This window comes from Gopherus evgoodei, chromosome 5 (assembly GCF_007399415.2).
Source record: "Gopherus evgoodei ecotype Sinaloan lineage chromosome 5, rGopEvg1_v1.p, whole genome shotgun sequence".
NCBI lineage: Eukaryota > Metazoa > Chordata > Testudines > Testudinidae > Gopherus > Gopherus evgoodei.
The window spans coordinates 102063086-102082835 of NC_044326.1; the positions used below are offsets into that span (position 1 = coordinate 102063086).

General features: G+C 40.0%; 1 protein-coding gene across 1 annotated transcript in view; it reads right to left on the reverse strand.

Annotated features, from left to right (window-relative positions):
* The window catches only part of SPATA5 (spermatogenesis associated 5), a 317949-nt gene that overhangs the window by 265226 nt on the left and 32973 nt on the right, over positions 1-19750 (reverse strand). The window contains 1 exon segment of the mRNA XM_030564244.1: positions 8776-8930. Within this exon segment, the coding sequence (XP_030420104.1) occupies positions 8776-8930 (155 nt within the window).

Below are 19750 nucleotides of genomic sequence, written 5' to 3' on the forward strand. Positions count from 1 at the left end.
AAGGAGGAATGAGTGGTTAGGGCTTATGAACTGCCACGCAGCCTTTCAATTTTGTTAAATCGCCTTACCCCAAATTTTTCTACCTGCCAGTGCTAAAACTTATTTCTAATGTGCTATATTCTAATGTGCTATTTCAGAGCGGTACTGTGAAACAGCATTTTTTATTTTTTCCATCATACAAACAGGCCTGAATGGACAAACATTAGCTAAATAGTAGTAAATGGGCTCGCACAGCTACACAGTTGTGCGTATTGTTACTTCTTATTTTGGGGAGGGGGAGCCGGGGGGAATAACTGTTACTGAAGATAGTGAATGAAGCAGAAAATAGTAACTTGAGAAATTTTGAGAAATTGATTGCCATGCAATAAGAGTCTGACATATTTACAGAGTCTTAGTTAGCATGAAGCAAAGATACAAATTCTTAAGACCAGGTCTTAGTATGTCTCCTTAACTTTAACAGAAATATATAAAAAATAGTCTACAGTACAATGTTTTAGTAAAGAAACAGGAAAGACGTTTTCTGTAGCTTCTTAACACTGCTGGAAAACACTTTTCTTAAAGGCCATATCCATTACATGAAACAAAATTTATAAATTTCCAAATTAACTTGATAACGGAATAGCAACAGCAGTATACTTTTCCCAGGGAAGGAGAAGAGACAAATAAACTGCCTTAATTTTCAAAACCATCTTATTTTATTATTATATTAATTCACATATGTAAAAGATGGACTGGTTGTTCCAGCAGTAATGTTCCAGTGGAACATGTTCTCTTTCTAGCGGAGAGAGCTGGACACAGGAGATTGTAAGGGAATCTATACGCGTCACACAGAGGAAATAAACCTGTACAGTGGAATATGTTATCAGGAATTTACTAAAGTTTTTAGAAGTAACAAGCAAAATGAGTTTTGTGGTACCTTGCATATCTACAAAAATTGAGAGAAAAGACACTTATGACAAAAGTACCCTGAACCACTGTTCAAATAACTATTCAAACCTGCTGTGTCTGTTCCACTCCAGTATGCCATTTACCATCAATACAAGGTGCACATGAAAAAGGAGAAATCAGAGAGGTAAAGGGCGGCCTTTGAGAAACACAGGTGTGGAAAAACCTGAAGACTCACTCTAGATAAGTTCTCTTTTGGAACCTCATGCTAGGAAGGAAAGCTACTGTTTGATTCCTCGAAACTGCACTGTAAGGTACATAGGTAGGAAGAAAGAGGAGTATCATGAGTTTTCATACGAACAAAGCATGCGGGGTTAAATGTTTAGCTAACTTGTTTATCTAGAATTTCTATAATGCGGGCTGTGATCAGCCAGAGTCTATGACATTCAGACTGCTCCATTTGCTATTTTTTATTTCCAGAGACTTTTCAAAATCTGATTGGGCGTCACCCTAACTCACTTAATTTTTTCGCACAGAATTCCCTCAGGAGTAAGCTCAGAGGGATAGTGATAGTGCACTGCTGTGCAATATAGGACACCTAGGTTTCATTCCTGGCACTACATATTTAACTCTTCAAGTCAGCAGGGCTGAGAACATGATGCAGAACAGTAACTCCATAGAGAGTTATGAAGCAATAAGTAATAAAGAAACAAAGCAGACATGCACTGAAGGACATCACATCCAGAACTTTTTGGCAAGAAAGGTGTAAGTCTCAGAGTGCTGTATTACAATACGACAAAAAACAGGCAGGGAAAACCCTCAGAGAATTCTAAAAAACCCATAGAAGAGGGAGGAATGGCTATTATAGCAGAACTCCCCAAACCACTGAAGCACAGAACTAACTTCCTGATGTATAACATGCACCCCCGGTCTCCAAAGTCCCTGACACACAAGAGCTGTCTTCCAAAGAGGTTACATGTAATGAAGTTCAAGAGAAGTTCCATTAAAATGAAGGAGTACAGGACACTCAACAGATTCTTGCAGTCATCATACAAACATTTTGCATTCTCCCCACTCACAAACACACTGCATAGCACTCACTGCATACATGGAGTGCCAAGAGAATGCAAATATATAGTACACCAGGAAGTGGACTGTAATGTGTCACCTCTATACCTAGACAAGCCTTTCCTCTTCTGTCCTCCAAACAAGCTCACTATCCACTAAGTCCCTCTCCAAACTCAGTTAATCTAACTCATAGACTCATAGGTCAGAAGGGACCAATCTGATCATCTAGTCTGACCTCCTGCACAAGGCAGGCCACAGAACCCCACCCATCCAATTTTATAACAACCCCTATCCCAGGACTGAGTTATTGAAATCCTCAAAATTGGTTTGAAGACCTCAAGCTGCAGAGAAACCACCAGCAAGCGACCCGTGCCCCACGCTGCAGGGGAAGGCGAAAAACTTCCAGGGCCCCTGCCAATCCGCCCTGGAGGAAAATTCCTTCCCGACCCCAAATATGGCGATCAGCTAAACCCTGAGCATGTGGGCAAGAGTCACCAGCCAGCACCCAGAAGGAATTCTCTGCAGTAACTCAGTTCCCATTCCATCCAACATCTCCCCGCAGACCATTGAGCAGACCTATCTGGTGGTAATCCAAGATCAATTGCCCAAATTAACAATCCTATCATAACATCCCCTCCATATACTTATCAAGCTTTGTCTTAAAGCCAGGAAAGTCTTTTGCCCCACTACTTCCCTCGGAAGGCTGTTCCAGAACTTCACTCCCCTAATGCTGTCCCCATCAATAAATTGAGTATGTTTAGAATTAAAAAAAACTTAAGTATTGCATCCGATAGCCTTCATCATTCAAATAATGCAGCTGATTGATACTGCTCCTACAAGTTAAGGTAAATGTGTTGTATACTGTGCAACAAATAAAATGGCACAGGCACAGCCAGAGCAACTAAGTTTAACAGAATACTACATATAATGACCCTCCTACAATTCTCTCTGAAATTTAAGATTAAAAAATTTAGAACTAATTAGGACAATAAAAACCTCCCACTCACTGCCTGCTCAAATGGTGCAGATCCTGCATATTCTGACTAACTTCTCTGCAGATTTCATGCTAAAACAGAGATTTATCTATCTTGAGTGGTGGAAAAAGGATGTTACACTTTCAGGAAAATACAAGGGTAGCAAAGAGAGAATGGTATCGGCACATGACCAAAGCAGGAATGAGCCTTTTATCAAATTGCCCTTATTCATGGTTTAAAATATGATATGATACCCCATCTTTGCTTTGTCTTTTCTCATTTGCTTTACATAGGGCTACTTTAAACAGCCCAAATGTGGAAAACAGCCAATTTTAAACTGAAAAATATTAACTTAACATAATGAAGGTATCTCTCAGTTTTCTTAAGGCTGTATTTGATTTTTGCTAAGTTACTGTATAGCCCAAAAGTTGCATCAATGCACGTATTTGACCCTTGTAATAATATATCTTCCCCCCCCACCCCACCCCCCAAAATGAACAGTTAATAAAGTAATACAGTTCATACCCAAGCTATTGTCTCCTATTGGAAAGTTTCCTGTGGTTGGTCATTTATATCATGCTTTAATGTATTTTTAGCCAGGGTTTTTTAGACTCATAGACTCATAGGTCAGAAGGGACCAATATGATCATCTAGTCTGACCTCCTGCACAAGGCAGGCCACAGAACCCTACCCATCCACTTTTATAACAACCCCTAACCCAGGACTGAGTTATTGAATTGGTTTGAAGACCTCAAGCTGCAGAGAATCCACCAGCAAGCGACCCATGCCCCACGCTGCAGGGGAAGGCGAAAAACCTCCAGGGCCCCTGCCAATCCGCCCTGGAGGAAAATTCCTTCCCGATCCCAAATATGGCGATCAGCTAAACCCTGAGCATGTGGGCAAGACTCACCAGACAGCACCCAAGAAGGAATTCTCTGCAGTAACTCAGTTCCCATCCCATCCAACATCTCCCCGCAGACCATTGAGCCAAGATCAATTGCCCAAATTAAACTATCCTATCATAACATCCCCTCCATATACTTATCAAGCTTAGTCTTAAAGCCAGATAAGTCTTTTGCCCCCGCTACTTCCCTCGGAAGGCTGTTCCAGAACTTCACTCCCCTAATGGTTAGAAACCTTCGTCTAATTTCAAGTCTAAACTTCCTAATATCCAGTTTGTACCCATTCGTCCTCGTGCCTACATTAGTACTAAATTTAAATAATTCCTCTCCCTCCCTAACATTAACCCACCTGATATATTTATATAGAGCAAGCATATCCCCCCGCAGCCTTCTTTTGGCCAGACTAAACAAGCCAAGCTCTTTGAGTCTCCTTTCATAAGGCAGGTTTTCCATTCCATTCCATTCCTCGGATCATCCTAGTAGCCCATCTCTGGAATTCATCCTTCTTGAACATGGGACACCAGAACTGCACACAGTATTCCAGATGGGGTCTCACCAGCGCCTTATATAACGGTACTAACACCTCCTTATCCTTGCTGGAAATACCTCGCCTGATGCATCCTAAAATTGCATTTGCTTTTTTAACAGCCATATCACATTGGCGGCTCATAGTCATCCTGCTATCAACCAATATCCCAAGGTCCTTCTCCTCCTCTGTCGCTTCCAACTGATGCGTCCCCAGCGTATATCTAAAATTCTTATTATTAATCCCTAAGTGCATGACCTTGCACTTTTCACTATTGTATTTCATCCTATTACTATTACTCCAGTTTACAAGGTGGTCCAGATCTTCCTGAATAGTATCCCCGTCCTTCTCCGTGTTAGCAATACCCCCCAGCTTTGTGTCATCCGCAAACTTTATTAGCACATTCCCGCTCTTTGTGCCAAGGTCACTAATAAAAAGGTTAAATAAGATCGGTCCCAAAACTGATCCTTGAGGGACTCCACTAGTAACCTCTTTCCAGCCTGACAGTTCACTCTTCAATACGACCCGCTGGAGTCTCCCCTTTAACCAGTTCCTTATCCACCTTACAACTTTCATATTCACCCCCATCTTTTCCAATTTAACTAACAGTTCCCCATGCGGAACCATGTCAAACGCCTTACTGAAATCAAGGTAAATTAGATCTACCGCATTTCCTTTATCTAAGTAATCCGTCACCTTCTCAAAGAAGGAGATCAGATTGGTTTGGCACGATCTATCTTTAGTAAATCCATGTTGCAATTCGTCCCAATTACCAATGACCTCTATGTCCTTAACTACTTTCTCCCTTAAAATTTTTTCCAAGACCTTACATACTACAGACGTCAAGCTAACAGGCCTATAATTACGCGGATCACTTTTATTCCCTTTCTTAAAAATAGGAACTACGTTAGCAATTCTCCAGTCGTACGGCACAACCCCCGAGTTTATCGATTGCTTAAAAATTCTCGCTAACGGGCTCACAATTTCACGCGCCAGTTCCTTTAATATCCTCGGTTGGAGATTGTCCGGGCCCTCCGATTTTGTCCCATTAAGCTGTTCAAGTTTGGCCTCTACCTCAGTTGCGGTAATATCCACCTCCATATCCACATTCCCGTTTATCATCCCTCCATCATCGCTAAACTCCTCACTAGTCTTATTAAAAACTGAGGCAAAGTACTTATTTAGATATTGGGCCATGCCTAGGTTATTCTTAACCTCCATTCCATCCTCAGTGTATAGTGGCCCCACTTCTTCTTTCTTTGTTTTCTTCTTATTTATGTGGCTGTAGAACCTTTTACTATTGGTTTTGATTCCCTTTGCAAGGTCCAGTTCAATGCGGCTTTTAGCCTTCCTCACTTTATCCCTACATGTTCTGACCTCACCAAGGTAGGTTCCCTTGCTAATCCCGCCTTTCTTCCACTCCCTGTAAGCTTTTTGCTTTTTCCTAATCCCCTCTGAGTTGCTTGCTCATCCAGCTTGGCCTACAACTCCTGCCCATGGTTTTTTCCCCCTTTCTTGGGATGCAGGCTTCCGACAATTTCCGCAGCTGCGACTTAAAGTAATTCCAGGCCTCCTCCACATTTAAATCCACAAGTTCCTCCATCCAATCCACTTCCCTAACTAATTTCTTTAACTCTTTAAAATTAGCCCTTGAGAAGTTGAAAACCTTAATCCCAGATCTACATTCGTTTATCCTTCCATCTAGTTTGAACTGAATCAGCTCATGATCACTCGAACCAAGGTTGTCCCCTACCACCAGTTCTTCTACGAGGTCCTCACTGCTCACCAAAACCAAATCTAAAATGGCAGCCCCTCTCGTAGGTACTTCAACTACTTGATGAAGAAATCCATCCGCTATCACATCCAGAAAAATCTGACCCCTATTATTCTTGCAAGCACTCGTCCTCCAACATTAGCACATGCACTAGCCAGAAAAAAGAGAACTGAAGTTACAGGACTCCAATTGCAGGAATCAATTACTTCTCATTAAACCAATTTGGTTTCCGTTAGGGGTTTTTTGTTTAAGTCATAATTTTTACAATATGATATGAATGTAATAAGCTTAGTGCAAGAAAGCACTTTCCACTGGTGTAAATTACTGCAGAGCACATAAGTAACATATCACAGTGCACTGTGGCCTCGAGCCAGCTAATAAAGTGCTGGATGGAAAAATGGCCCAAGTCCATGAACTGTAAATATTGTATTGAAAGGAGGTGAAGGGGGAATAAAAAGAAGAACTTATTATTGTATTTATAACTAACGTTGGTTCCAGTTCTTGTGACAAGCAAAGAATTCCAGGTTTCCCAACAGATGTTCCAAGACTGGACAATCATACATCATGACCCCAAACAGTGAAGTATGCTAGGGCATAAATAGTCTATAATATTGCTGGCACAAGATCATGGGCCCCAGATGACTCTGAGTGCACCCATTTAGCTGCTAAACTACCTGGTTTGCACTCACAGTCAAGTACTTAAGCATCCAAACAGGTGCAAGTGTAAGTGCAATTAATTGGACATGTAATTTTTCATCCTCTTTAATCGCAAGAGCAAGACTGTGCTTGCAATATTAGATTGAGATCTAGCTAAAAATCAGAACCTAAGTTTCAAAAGTATTACAAAATATTGCATGTACAAGGAGTCCCAATAAAGTCAAAAGAAGTTAAGCATGTGCTTAAGTCTGGACAGAATGAGGCCTATATCTGTAAAAGCCCAACTCCTGCTTGTGGACAACACTTTGAGTGTACTCATTTCAAAAAAGAAATGTTTTTATATAGCAATCTGATTACTAAGGTTGTGGAAAAAGGGACTGAGACATAAGAAGAAAGGCACTGAAAAGAACAACAATTTAGACTCTAGTTGTTGGCCACTAGCTTGGGATACAGAAGACCTGGGTTCAGTTCCCTGTTATGCTACTGACTTCCTGTGTGACCCTGGGCACATCATTCACTCTGTCTCTGCGCTTCAGTTATCCAGCTGTAAAATGGGGATAATAGTATCTCCTGACTGCACAGTATTATGAAGATAAATGCAGTCTGAGGCATTCAGATATTAGTATGGTAACAGGAGCTATTTAAGTATATGTAAGTGAAATAGACAGAGCCAGATTCTACTCTTGATTTCAGACGTATTAATCCTGAATATCTCTAGTACAAATCCAGAGTAATTCCACTGACTTCAATAGCATAACAAAGACAGGTTTGGCACAGAGTGCAAAATACACAAATAGGCTACTAAATGAAGTGTACCATTCACTCTTCTGATTTCTTATTCCCACAGTTTGGGAATAACCACCTACTATGTGAATGAATTCCCTGTTGATTCATCTTTGTGAAATTATGCTTAATAACTTTCTTCTAGTTTATTTTTTGACTTGGCATTGATTTATATGCCCCCCTTTTGTGATTTTCTAGAATTTTCTTAATATAAGCACAAATATTTATTTTGCCAATATTAACAAGATAAACAGAAGGGGTGTGTATCCTACATTTCTATCTGTTCATTAACACAGCACCTTCCCCTAGAAGCAAGTGGACAAGTTAATACCTACAAATATTTTGGTTATTAGAGTTAAGTACGTTGGTTTGGGGGGTTTTGTTTTGGGTTTTTAGGCATATATCTTTGTCTCAAATAACACAGGGCTTATTAGAACATTGTACAATAGACTTATTTGGTTATCTCAGCAGACTGTAAGCCTTTCAAGGCCAAGGATCTTCTCTTTTCAACGTAAGTTGAAAAATTTGTGACAGAAGGCGGTAAATGTATATATCTTTTCCAAAAAGTAACTAAATTTTTCAGATGAACAAGCAGCATATTCACACACATTTGTGCTGGCAAAGAGATCACTTTGGAAGTGATCACTGCTAACCAATAAGGACTGACACAGGAGGTCAAATTCTTCTCTTAATTAAATCTCTGCAGTCTCGCTGAAGCCAATGAGATTGCAGAAGTCTGACTGTCGGCAGAATTTGTCCCTATGCTTTCAGTGATTCATATCTTGTTGATCTAGACAATTTATCAGCTATGCTTTATATAACCACACAAACCTTTTCATACCCTTGTTTCAATGTATTTTGGTGGCAAATGTCAGTGCTTTGTTTCTAATTGAACGTGCCTGTTTTAAGCTTATATTTTTAGGCTTTTAATCAATTAACCTATTCAGATCTTGAGAACAGAGCATACAGTCAACAGGAGACACAGGTCTTCCTGCAGTGCCTACTTTTCACGCTGAACAACAAATGCCAACAACAACAACAACAAAAATCGGACATTTCAAAAAAAAAAAAATGATGCATAACATTTATTGGAGACTTCGATTTTCTAAAATGAACCTTTGCAGAGAGGGCTCTTCAAAGTCTCACTATGACTTTACAGCATTTAGCTTTAACAATGTTTCTAGTGTTCTGTGGAACATGACTTACTTTTGGCACATCAATAGCCACCTCCCTCATGGCGCTGGGCCTGACATCATTCATCCCCTGCAGGAAGTCATTGAGAGTAATCATCACTGACCCAGCCACCTCACTGTCTAACAGGTTAGCTTGTTCTCCCAGTGCTCTCCGCAAAGCACACAAACCTACAAAGAAAACCAAACACATGTTGACTTCATCCTGTTTCCCACAAATACAGAATGTACAACACATACATGCACAAAAGATTGAAGCATTGGCAAGGAAATGATCTTTAAACAGAACATCCCAACATCAAGCTCTGGCTAGTTCAAAGAACACAGATATTTCTGATGAAGGGGAAAGGGGATTTTATGACCACATATACACATAGAACAGATCAGCTTCAAGACAGAAAATGAAATAGCCATAATTCCCAGGAAAACCATTATAGGGTGGATAGGAGAGGTGACAAGAAAAACTAGTTGAGATCATTTTTATAGACACTTTTTTATGAGGAAAAAAATACAAATATCTAGCACAGGAACCACCAATTAATGCAAGATCGGCAGTCTTGTCCAGTCTCCTGTCAATGCAGAATTGGGCCCCAAGCGCTCTCTTTGACTAATCTACTTTAATAGGATTTGAAGTGATGAGATTTTTGCTGCTTTCACTGTCTAAAAAAACTTCAGCATAAAGGAGGTTTTTCTTCATGTTCAACTCATTTTCCAAATTACTCTTTGTATTGTCTTGAACTCAGGGGTGGCTCCAGCCACCAGTGCAGCAAGCGCGTGCCTAGGGCAGCAAGCCAGGGGGTGGGGAGCCGGCCTGACGGTTGTCGTTAGGGCGGCAGTCAGGGAGCCTTCGGCGGCGTTTCTGTGGGAGGTCTACCGGTCCCGCGGATTCGGCAGCAATTCAGTGGCAGATATGCCGATGCCACAGGACCAGCAGATCACCCACAGAACTGCCACCAAATCCGCAGGACTGGCAGACCTCCCGCAGAAATGCCACCAAAGGCTCCCTGACTGCCATGCTTGGGGCGGCAAAATACAGAGCCGCCCCTGCTTGAACTACCATGAATAATGCCTCTCCTCCACTGAGTTCATTCCATTCAAACAAACACTTACATCTTCCCTGCTGCCCCTCTGTTTAGCCAAACGATTCATACAAAATTTCTACTGTCTTTCCCTATAACTCAGGTCCTCAGAAGCTCTGTTTTCCCCCCTTTTCTGATTTATCAATATCTTTCTGGGTACAGAAGCACCCTGGGGGACATGGATCAGGCTTCACGTCCCACTCCCCATCGGTAACTGGTCCAGGCTAAGGAAGCCAATAATCTAAATTTGGTGATGAATCCTGGTCATGTGCTACCTATGGCATGCATATGCAAAACTAAACACTATTCTATATGCGATCCCACCATTCCATATGGAGAGGGACTGTCAACTCCTTTTCCTGTGAAGTGATACCTGACACTATGCTGCTCAAAAGCACCTTAGCTTTCCTTCCCCTTCAGTTGGTTTCTTTCAAGGTTTACTCCCATTTTGTTCTTTCTGCCTCTATTTCCAAACTTGCTTTTGATACTATAAATTTTACTGTATTAAAATAAATGTTGAATGTAATAGAATTTAACTGATGCAGCTTACAAAAAATATGTGGTAGCAGTTTGACATAAATGAGCAATGCAAACGGAGACAAATATTTTATTGTTGGGTTTTTTTTCTATGCTTAACTGAACAAAATGTCAATTAATGCTGCAAGAAAGCACAATAATAAGAGATACGCTGTTTCTGAAATAAAAATGGCTTTACTATCAGAGGATTACTGAATATTTTCTATGGGAGCACTTATGAACGTGGAAATACAAGATTTCTGACAATTACAGGAATTCTAAATTTCCTACAATATATGCAATGTGTGAATAGATGTAATATCTCCCCTGTGGATCAGTACAGCTGGTGTATCTCCATAAACTGCCAATTATTACAGAGCATGAACACCTGCATTCAATACATAAGCCTTTTAATACAATAAAAAATGTTTGTAGTTCAGGTTTTACCCAAATGTGGAACATTTAGAACTAACAGGATACATAAATAAAAACATTCCATGAGGTCAAATAGGAAATTGCAAAGCTAGTTGCCAGAAGAGAAGTGAAAAATGCTACTGACTCACTTCAACATCACTAACAGGATTTCAGAAGGGTTTTTTGTTTGTTTGTTTCTTTTTCCTTTTTCTCTCCCCTATTATTATTCTTAAAAAGAACTATTACATAACAGGACATCATTTCAATCAGATGAATTTGTAATTTCACAGCCACATGCGCAAGCAAAAAAACCACCACTACCAAATAGGTTAATCATACTATGGGATTGCAGTTATATAATTGATGAGTCTTTGTTTTAGTTTTTTAATCCTGTTTTGCATATGATCCTAAGCATTTATGATGACTATTCGCAAGGTATCAGTGATTTAAAATAAATGAATAAATCACTGCTTTAAAGAAAGTTACGTCATAAGAGAAAGGAAATAAATTGATCCAGATCTCTATTCTTCATTTATAAATATCCTTTCCATCAGCTACACATTTTACCACAAAAGCCCATTTGATGAAGTTTGTAACTATATCATGGCTATATTTTTCATTTTTAAAGGGATAACTCATTTTTTAGTCATAAAAACAAAAAGAATGTCCACAAGGGACACCATTCTTCTGTACGGCCACTGCCAGCGTAAACGGCCTCTGCCCGTCCTGTTAACTGTATCAGAGTGAAGTTTCAGTGATCAGTAGCGTGTGCAATGCAGCAGCTCTGATCCAGAACAGGGATAAAAAGGTCACAGCTCTCCAAACAAAGCTTGAATTCATTAAAGCATGCGTGTGTACCTGCCAATACACAGGTCAGTATTTAACTGAAACAATGTTTTACATTTAAACAATAATAAAACATTGAAAATGAGAGCATTATTGTTTCTGTTTCTTCTTGTTATCATAATCATTCTTTCCTGCCCTTCCCACTGACTCCTGCCCAAAAGGGGGGAGAGGGAGAAAGACTTATTAACAAGGGAAGAATACAGCCAATGGCTTTCCAGGAGGGAAAAAACACATCCCAACTTTAAAAACATGTTTTCCATGGCTCAATGTAGGAAATCTAAGGTAATACACAATATACACTGCTAGAAATTTTTTTTCAAAATACTCCCACAGTGGTATCTGCAAGTTTCTTGCTATGGAGATATAAAATTTTGAACTCTTAATCCATGCCATTTTTAATAATGTATCCCAGAAAATAGTGAACATTCAATATTTGCTCATCCAAAAGACTCATTTGGTCTCTGCAGATAAGCCTCTTCATAGGATTTGTCTAGCCCAGGGGTTCTCAAACTTCACTGCCCTGTGACTCTATTCTGACAAAAAAAATTACTCCACAACCCCAGGAAGCAGGACCGAAGCATGAGCCTGCCCAAGCCCTGCCAACCCAGGTGTGGGGGGGAGGCGGCACAAAGCCCCTGTGCCCGGCGGAATGTTGAAGGGGAGTAGGGGAGAGAAACCGAAGCCCAGGGGCTTCAGCCCCAGGCAAGGGGCCTATAATCTCAGCATCACTGCCCACAGCTGAAGCCCTCATGCTTTGACCTCAGACAGTGGGGATCGGGCTTTGACTTTGGTCCCTGGCCCCAGTAAGTCTAAGCCAGCCCTGGTGCACCCATTAAAATGAGGTCCCAACCCACAGTTTGAGAACCACTTGTCTCGCCTGATTTGAGTAAGATAAAGTCTTTATCCTTTATTGTAAACTTGCTTTGAGAGCACATTTATGTATCAATTTTACTTCACCCTATTCAGACATCAACTTTCAGTGGATTAATGATTTTATTAATTCTAACTAACTAATTAGAATTAGAACTAATTAGGTGCCATTCCTGCAGCCCGCTCACAGACCCGTAACCCTTACTCATACAGTCCCACTGAAATAAAATAAAAAACAAAACAAAAAAAAAAACACAACAAAATTGAGTTAGCTTTCCAAGTAGTCAACAGAACTACTTGCATAAGTAAGAGATACCTATCTGAGTATGGGTTGCAGGATTGGTCTCTAGCACTATACTCTATGCACAGTAGGGACTTTACGTCCACGTAGTTAAGAGAGTGTAATCCATGGACAGGAACACTGCTTCACAAGCTTGGCATAAATGGAAAATTCTGAAATAAAACTAAATTAAAAGAAACAAAAAACATAAGAGTGTAGGATATTTATCATAAAAAATAATGGAAAAAACAGTTTGTTCCACTCCCCAACATTGTGTGTGTCATCCCTCACAAATTCATCCTGTCTGTCTAAGAACAGAGGAAGGAAAGACGACAGAGGAAACAAGCGTGTTGTACAATTTGTCATAGTACAGCTGCTTTCTTTTCCGTCCCTCATAAACTATGATGCAAGTAGCATTGTTTACCCTTAAGGTATTCTGGTACATAGCTATGGTTAGATGTCAGAACATTACATTACGATTGCACGTAGACAAGTGAAAGAATAAATACTCCCATGTAGCTAAATTTTGTCAGTCTATGCTTATTAGACACTAATACAGAAAATGGAAATTATGCACTACATGAACACCCAACATATATATACTATAGGTTTCGCAGGCTGAGAATATACAATGGATGTGGAAATGGATGTGACAAAGTACATTTATCTTACTTCTTTGATTGCCTAACTTCCAGCTTTTCCATTATCCCATCTCCCCTGGACTTGTTCTAACAATCCAAATCCAAGAATGGATTCAAACAACAGTAATTTTAATTTTAAGTCAACTTGCAAAATAAGTGTTTCTTCTTTCCCTACCATTTTGAAATTTCCCTACAAAATTGTAACAGCTCATAGCATAAGAGACCAACCATTCTGCCTTGCATCTGTAACATGTTTCAGCTGCAACATCTTGTTATCTTGGAGGACTAGAAATTGGAGGCTTATACCATCTGAAGGGGCAAATTTTCAGGTTTGTAAAGGCACACACGGAGCACTTGCTTCTGTTCTCCGAAGGCTGAAAGATTATCCTATTTTAACATTCTGATAGTTTTATGTATAGAAAATCTATTTTAGAAATAAAGTCATTTTTCACTCCTTTAGAGACCTGTACAGATGGGCACACATTAACTAAGACACCTGATTTTACAGGTGGAGATAGCTTTTCTGTTGCAAACATGATATAAATATTTTATCAAACACTCATTAAGGATGACTAGCATAATTCATAAGTGATTACCAAAACTTACACCAAGATATATTTTATACCAAACCATCATACACTGTATGTGTGTCTCTCTCACACATCTAAACCTTAACATACTGTACGGTCTCAACCACCTTCCCTGCATTTTGTGATCATATAACATTCACATGGAAACTACAGCAACTGCTGATAACAAACACAAAAGTATTTTATGCATTTTTAGCTGTCTTTACTGCAATTTAGCTGCTGGAAACAAAGAGGAAAGGCAGCACCAGATGACCATCAGCCAGTGTTCCAAAAATGACAGTGCTGGGACAACTGACTACCCCACCACAGCATCAACAAGTTTAGATGAATTCTTTAATTTGCATCTTTTAAAAGTATATCATCCAAGGAATTTTTATTAATGTCACCATGTGGACAACTAAGATGACAAATTCATTGGAAGATAAATATCCACATGAAAGTATAATAGGTTTTAACTTAAACTCTAATCATAAATGCACACCCAATTTAGAAATTGTGTTCATTACAAAAGCACAAGCCACATTTTACTTCTGAAACCATGTTCTATAATCCGTATTAACTTCCAAAGTTATATGGAAAAATCTCTGAAGAACTTTTATGTGCTGTTTGCACAGGAATGATAATACCCTTAAATCCCCTGTAACCATAATATTGCAAGTTCACTCAGCTAACCTGAGCATTAATCTACTGTAGGGATTGTGTACACAATTTATAGTCCTTCATGAATAGTCTGACATTTGCTGGAACATGTCTACAGAACTGAGCAGAAACTGGTGGGAGGTACAAGAGGGGGAAGGTGGGGAGGAGGAATTGCATTTCCAGAAGTTCTAGCACACAGGAAATAATTTGCTCCCAGATGAGAATATACACGCACAACTTATAGTAAAGCTAAAAAAATAAACTAAAATAAAAATAGGATACCATAGCTCCTTTATTTCCAAACCACTCAAGTCTAAGACACCTTGCTTAAGGTTGGCCATATGTTCACAGTAAGAAAGAAAAAGGTTGCCCATTATTCTGACAGTTTAATGGCAAAGATAAGGGGAGAGGCAAAACTTTAGTGTAACTGTTACTAATAAATTCTGCAAATCAGAATGCAGTTGTTAAGAAAAGATTGTATGAAAATGCCACATTATTATTGACTGATCTGCTTCACATTCAGACCTGCTTATTTTACATACAAGTACACAGAGTTACAGTTTTTTCACTCCTGTAGAGCTAATCGGCATAGAAGTGTGAACCAGACTCATCTCTGGCTCAGCATCATCAGAATTTTTAACTAAATTCCAACTGCTGTCTTTTTTTTTTTTTTTTAAACTGTAGATGAATTAAGCCAAAGCGAACCCAGCTTGACCTTTAAATCTCAGGTTGAGTTTGCAATGCTGGCAGTTAAAGACTTTTTTTTTTTTTTTAAACTTTTCAAGAGTACATTTTATCTGGAACTCCTACAGAGTCAATAAATATGGAACCTTCATTGCACCCTTTTTACACACCACATTTCAGAAGTAGATGCATTTTAAATTCTGGGTATTAATTTAGAGTAAATCAGTGCCAATTAATGAAGAATTCATTCTTATCTCAGACACTGATGGTCTGGCCCCACCAAAGCCAATGGCAAAGCTTCCACTGAATTCAATATGGCCAGTATTTCACCTCAAAAATCTTATTTTATATATATATATTATACACACACACCTCTCTGCATTTGTGTAAGTTATATCTGAAACTGGACAATGGATCAGAGTTGAAAGATTAACAAAATAAAATTAATTTCAGAGACGTTAGTGCACATCAGTTCAGTGGGGATCTGTATTATTGTTACCTACAGTACGTAAAAGGAGAAACCAACGTGCAGACACAGAATTAGAAGAGAACTAGACAGAAATGTCAGCCAAAACTCAGAGATTTAGATCTAAAAATATAACTAGACTAATGTGTGCGCAATTAAATGTAATGTTGAAAAACAAAAGACTTGAAACTAATTACAGATATGTGGTACATAAGAGGAAAATGGTGAATGAAATAAAGCAGGAAGTATCATGACAAAATAAAACACTTCACTAGAGGTTTCTAAAAAATGTGAAATGTCATTTTAAACATGTAATATATTGAGATTGCAAATTCAAAACCATTAATAGAATCAGCCCAGAAGCCTAGAGGTAAAAAAAAAAACACCACACACTCTTCTATACAAGGGATACCAATCTGAGATTTGGTACTTTGTCATCTTTGGTAAGTTACTGGCTGGTGGGGAGAGAGCTCCTAATGCGGCCAACTCAGCCACTGAAAGAAGCAAGATTTCAATTCATATCTGTAGTAACTCAATAGCAACATTCAGCAGCTCCAAAGGTGGCTGTGACTAACCTACTTTATCTGGAAGGATAGGTTGAATCCCATTATGAAGGTCTTAAGTGGGTAGGGAGCAAAGAAAGGAAAATACAAGAGAGTGGAGAGGATCCCTTGGGCTCCAGACACACCACACTGCAGGGGAGAAAAGACTTGTAAATCTCAGACTCATAGACTATCCCGGTTGGAAGGGACCTCAGTAGGTCACCTAGTCCAACCCCCTGCTCAAAGCAGGACCAATTCCCAACTAAATCATCCCAGCCAGGGCTTTGTCAAGCCTGAACATAAAAACCTTTAAGGAAGGAGATTCCACCAGCTCCCTAGGTAACCCATTTCAGTGCTTCACCACTCTACTATGAAAAAGTTTTGCCTAATATCCAAGATAAACCTCCCCCATTGCAACTTGAGACCATTACTCCTTGTTCTATCATCTGGTACCACTGAGAACCATCTAGAGCCATCCTCTTTGGATCCCCCTTTCAGGTAGTTAAAGTAGCTATTAAATTCCCCCTCATTCTTCTCTTCCGCAGACTAAACAATCCCAGTTCCCTCTCCTCATAAGTCATGTGTTCCAGCCCCCTAGTCATTTTTGTTCCCTCTGCAGGACTCTTTCCAATTTTTCCACATCCTTCTTGTAGTGTGGCGCCTAAAACTGGACACAGTACTCCAGATGAGGCCTCACCAACGTCAAATAGAGGGGAATTATCACGTCCCTCAATCTGCTGGCAATGCCCCTACTTATACAGCCCAAAATGCCGTTAGCCTTCTTGGCAACAAGGGCACACTGTCAACTCATATCCAGCTTCTCGTCCACTCTAACCTCTACATCCTTTTCTAAAGAACTGCTGCCTAGTTACTTGGTCACTAGTCTGTAGCAGTGAATGGGATTCTTCCGTCCTAAGTGCAGGACTCAGCACTTGTCCTTGTTGAACCTTGTCAGATCTCTTTTGGCTCAATCCTCTAATTTGTCCAGGTCAGTCTGTATCCTATCCCTACTCTCCAGCGTATCTGCCACTCCTCCCAGTTTAGTGTCATCTGCAAACTTGCTGAGGGTGCAGTCCACGCTATCATCTAGATCATTAATGAAAATATTGAACAAAACCGGGCCCAGGAGCGACCCTTGGGGCACTCCGCTTGATACTGGCTGCCAACTAGACATGGAGCCATTGATCACTATCCATTGAGCCCAAAGATCTAGCCAGCTTTCTATCCATCTTATAGTCCACTCATCCAGCCCATACGTCTTTAACTTGCTGGCAAGAATACTGTGGGAGACCACATGAAAAGCTTTGCTAAAGTCAAGGAATAACACGGCCACTGCTTTCCTCTCAACCACAGAGCCAGTTATCTCATCATAGAAGGCAATCAGGTTAGTCAGGCATGACTTGCCCTTGGTGAATCCATGCTGACTGTTCCTGATCACTTTCCTCTCCTCTAAGTGCTTCAGAATTGATTCCTTGAGAACCTGCTCCATGATTTTTCCAGGGACTGAGGTGAGGCTGACTGGCCTGTAGTTCCCTGGATCCTCCTCCTTCCTTTTTTTTTTTTTAAAAAGATGGGCACTACATTAGCCTTTTTCCAGTCATCCAGGACCTCCCCCGATCCCCATGAATTTGCAGAGCCATTGGCCATTATCTTTGAAATCACATCCGCTAAATCCTTTAGCACCCTCAGATGCTGCATAGCCAGCCCCATGGACTTGTGATCGTCCAGCTTTTCTAAATAGTCCTGAACCACTTCCTTCTCCTCAGAGGGCTGGTCACCTCCTTCCCATGCTGTGCTGCCCAGTGCAATAGTCTGGGAGCAAGAATACATACACATTTCACAGATGCTAACTGGGACAAGCCAACTTGGCTCACTATACAGAATATTGTATCCCAGCAAGGCAGAGATTTGCTTATCCCTGAGCATCAGCGATTTAAGGGAGGAAAGTGAATTACTGCTCAGACCTTTTGAAGTCACCACAAGAAGATAGGTGCTTAGCCCTGGTTAAGCCTGCCTTGCTCCTTTCAAAGTTGCCATAAAAACAGGCTGCTGAGGATTCCTTCAGCATGGAAAAATTCTTGGCAAGCATAAACCCTGATAATTCACCTTTCAGTATGACCATTGTAGTCTCCTCTTTAACAAGTTCCTTATCCACCTTTCAGTTCTCATATTAATCACATCTTCTCCAATTTAACTAATAGTTTCCCTGTGTGGAACTGTATCAAATGCATTACTGAAATCCAGATAGACTAGATCTACTGCCTTTCCTTTCTCTAAAACAGTTATCTTCTCAAAGAAGGAGATCAGGTTGGTCTGACAAAATCTACCTTTTGTAAAACCATGTTGTATTTTATCCCAATTACCATTTACCTTGTGTCCTTTACTTTCCCTTTCAAAATTTGTTCCAAGAACTTGCATACAGTTGAAGTCAAACTAGCAAGACTGTAGTTTCCTGGATCACTTTCCCCACCTCCCCCTTTCTTAAAAATAGAAACCATATTAGCAATTCTCCAGTCATAGGGTGCAACCCCCGAAGTTTACAAATTCATTACAAATCATTATGATTGGGCTTGCAGTTTCATCTGCAAGTTTCTTTTAATATTCTTTAATATTCTTGGATGGATATTAGCCAGGCCCCCACGTTAGTCCCATTAAGCTGTCTGAATTTGACTTCCACCTCGAATGTGGTAATTTCTACTTCTGTATACTCATTCCCATTAGCCACCACGACACTACCCCCAAGCTCTTCATTACCCTTATTATAAGCTGAGGCAAAGTATTTGTTTAGGTGTTGGGCCATGCCTAAATTATCTTTAGTTTCCACCCCATCCTCAATGCTTAGCGGTCCCACTTCTTTCCTTGTTTTCTTTTTATTTATATGGCTATATAAGCTTTTATTACTGGTTTTAAATTCCTTTTTGCAAGGTTCAACTCTGCTTAGCTTTTGGTATTTCTCATTTTATCCCTACACTTTCTGAGCTCCAAGAGGTAGCTTTCTTTGCTGATCCATCCCATCTTCCATTCCTTGTAGGCTTTCTGCTTTCTCTTAATCACCTGTTTGAGATGCTTACTCTTCTAGGTTGGTCTGAAATATTTCTCCCTGCTTGGGATGCAGGCTACAGATAACTTCTGCAACTTTGACAAAGTAATTCCAAGCCTCCTCCACGTTCAGATCCTTAAGTTCTTCAGACCAGTCCACTTCCCTAATTCTTTAATTTTTTAAGTTTGCCCTTTTGAAATCAAGGACCCTAGTCGCAGATCTATTTTGTTTATCCTTCCATTTAGTTTAAACTGAATTAGCTTATGATCACTTGAGCCACGGTTGTCCCCTACAACCAGTTCTTCTATGAGGTCCTCACTACTCACCAATACCAAGTCTAAAATGGCATCTCCTCTTGTTGGTTCAGCAATTATTTGAAGAAAT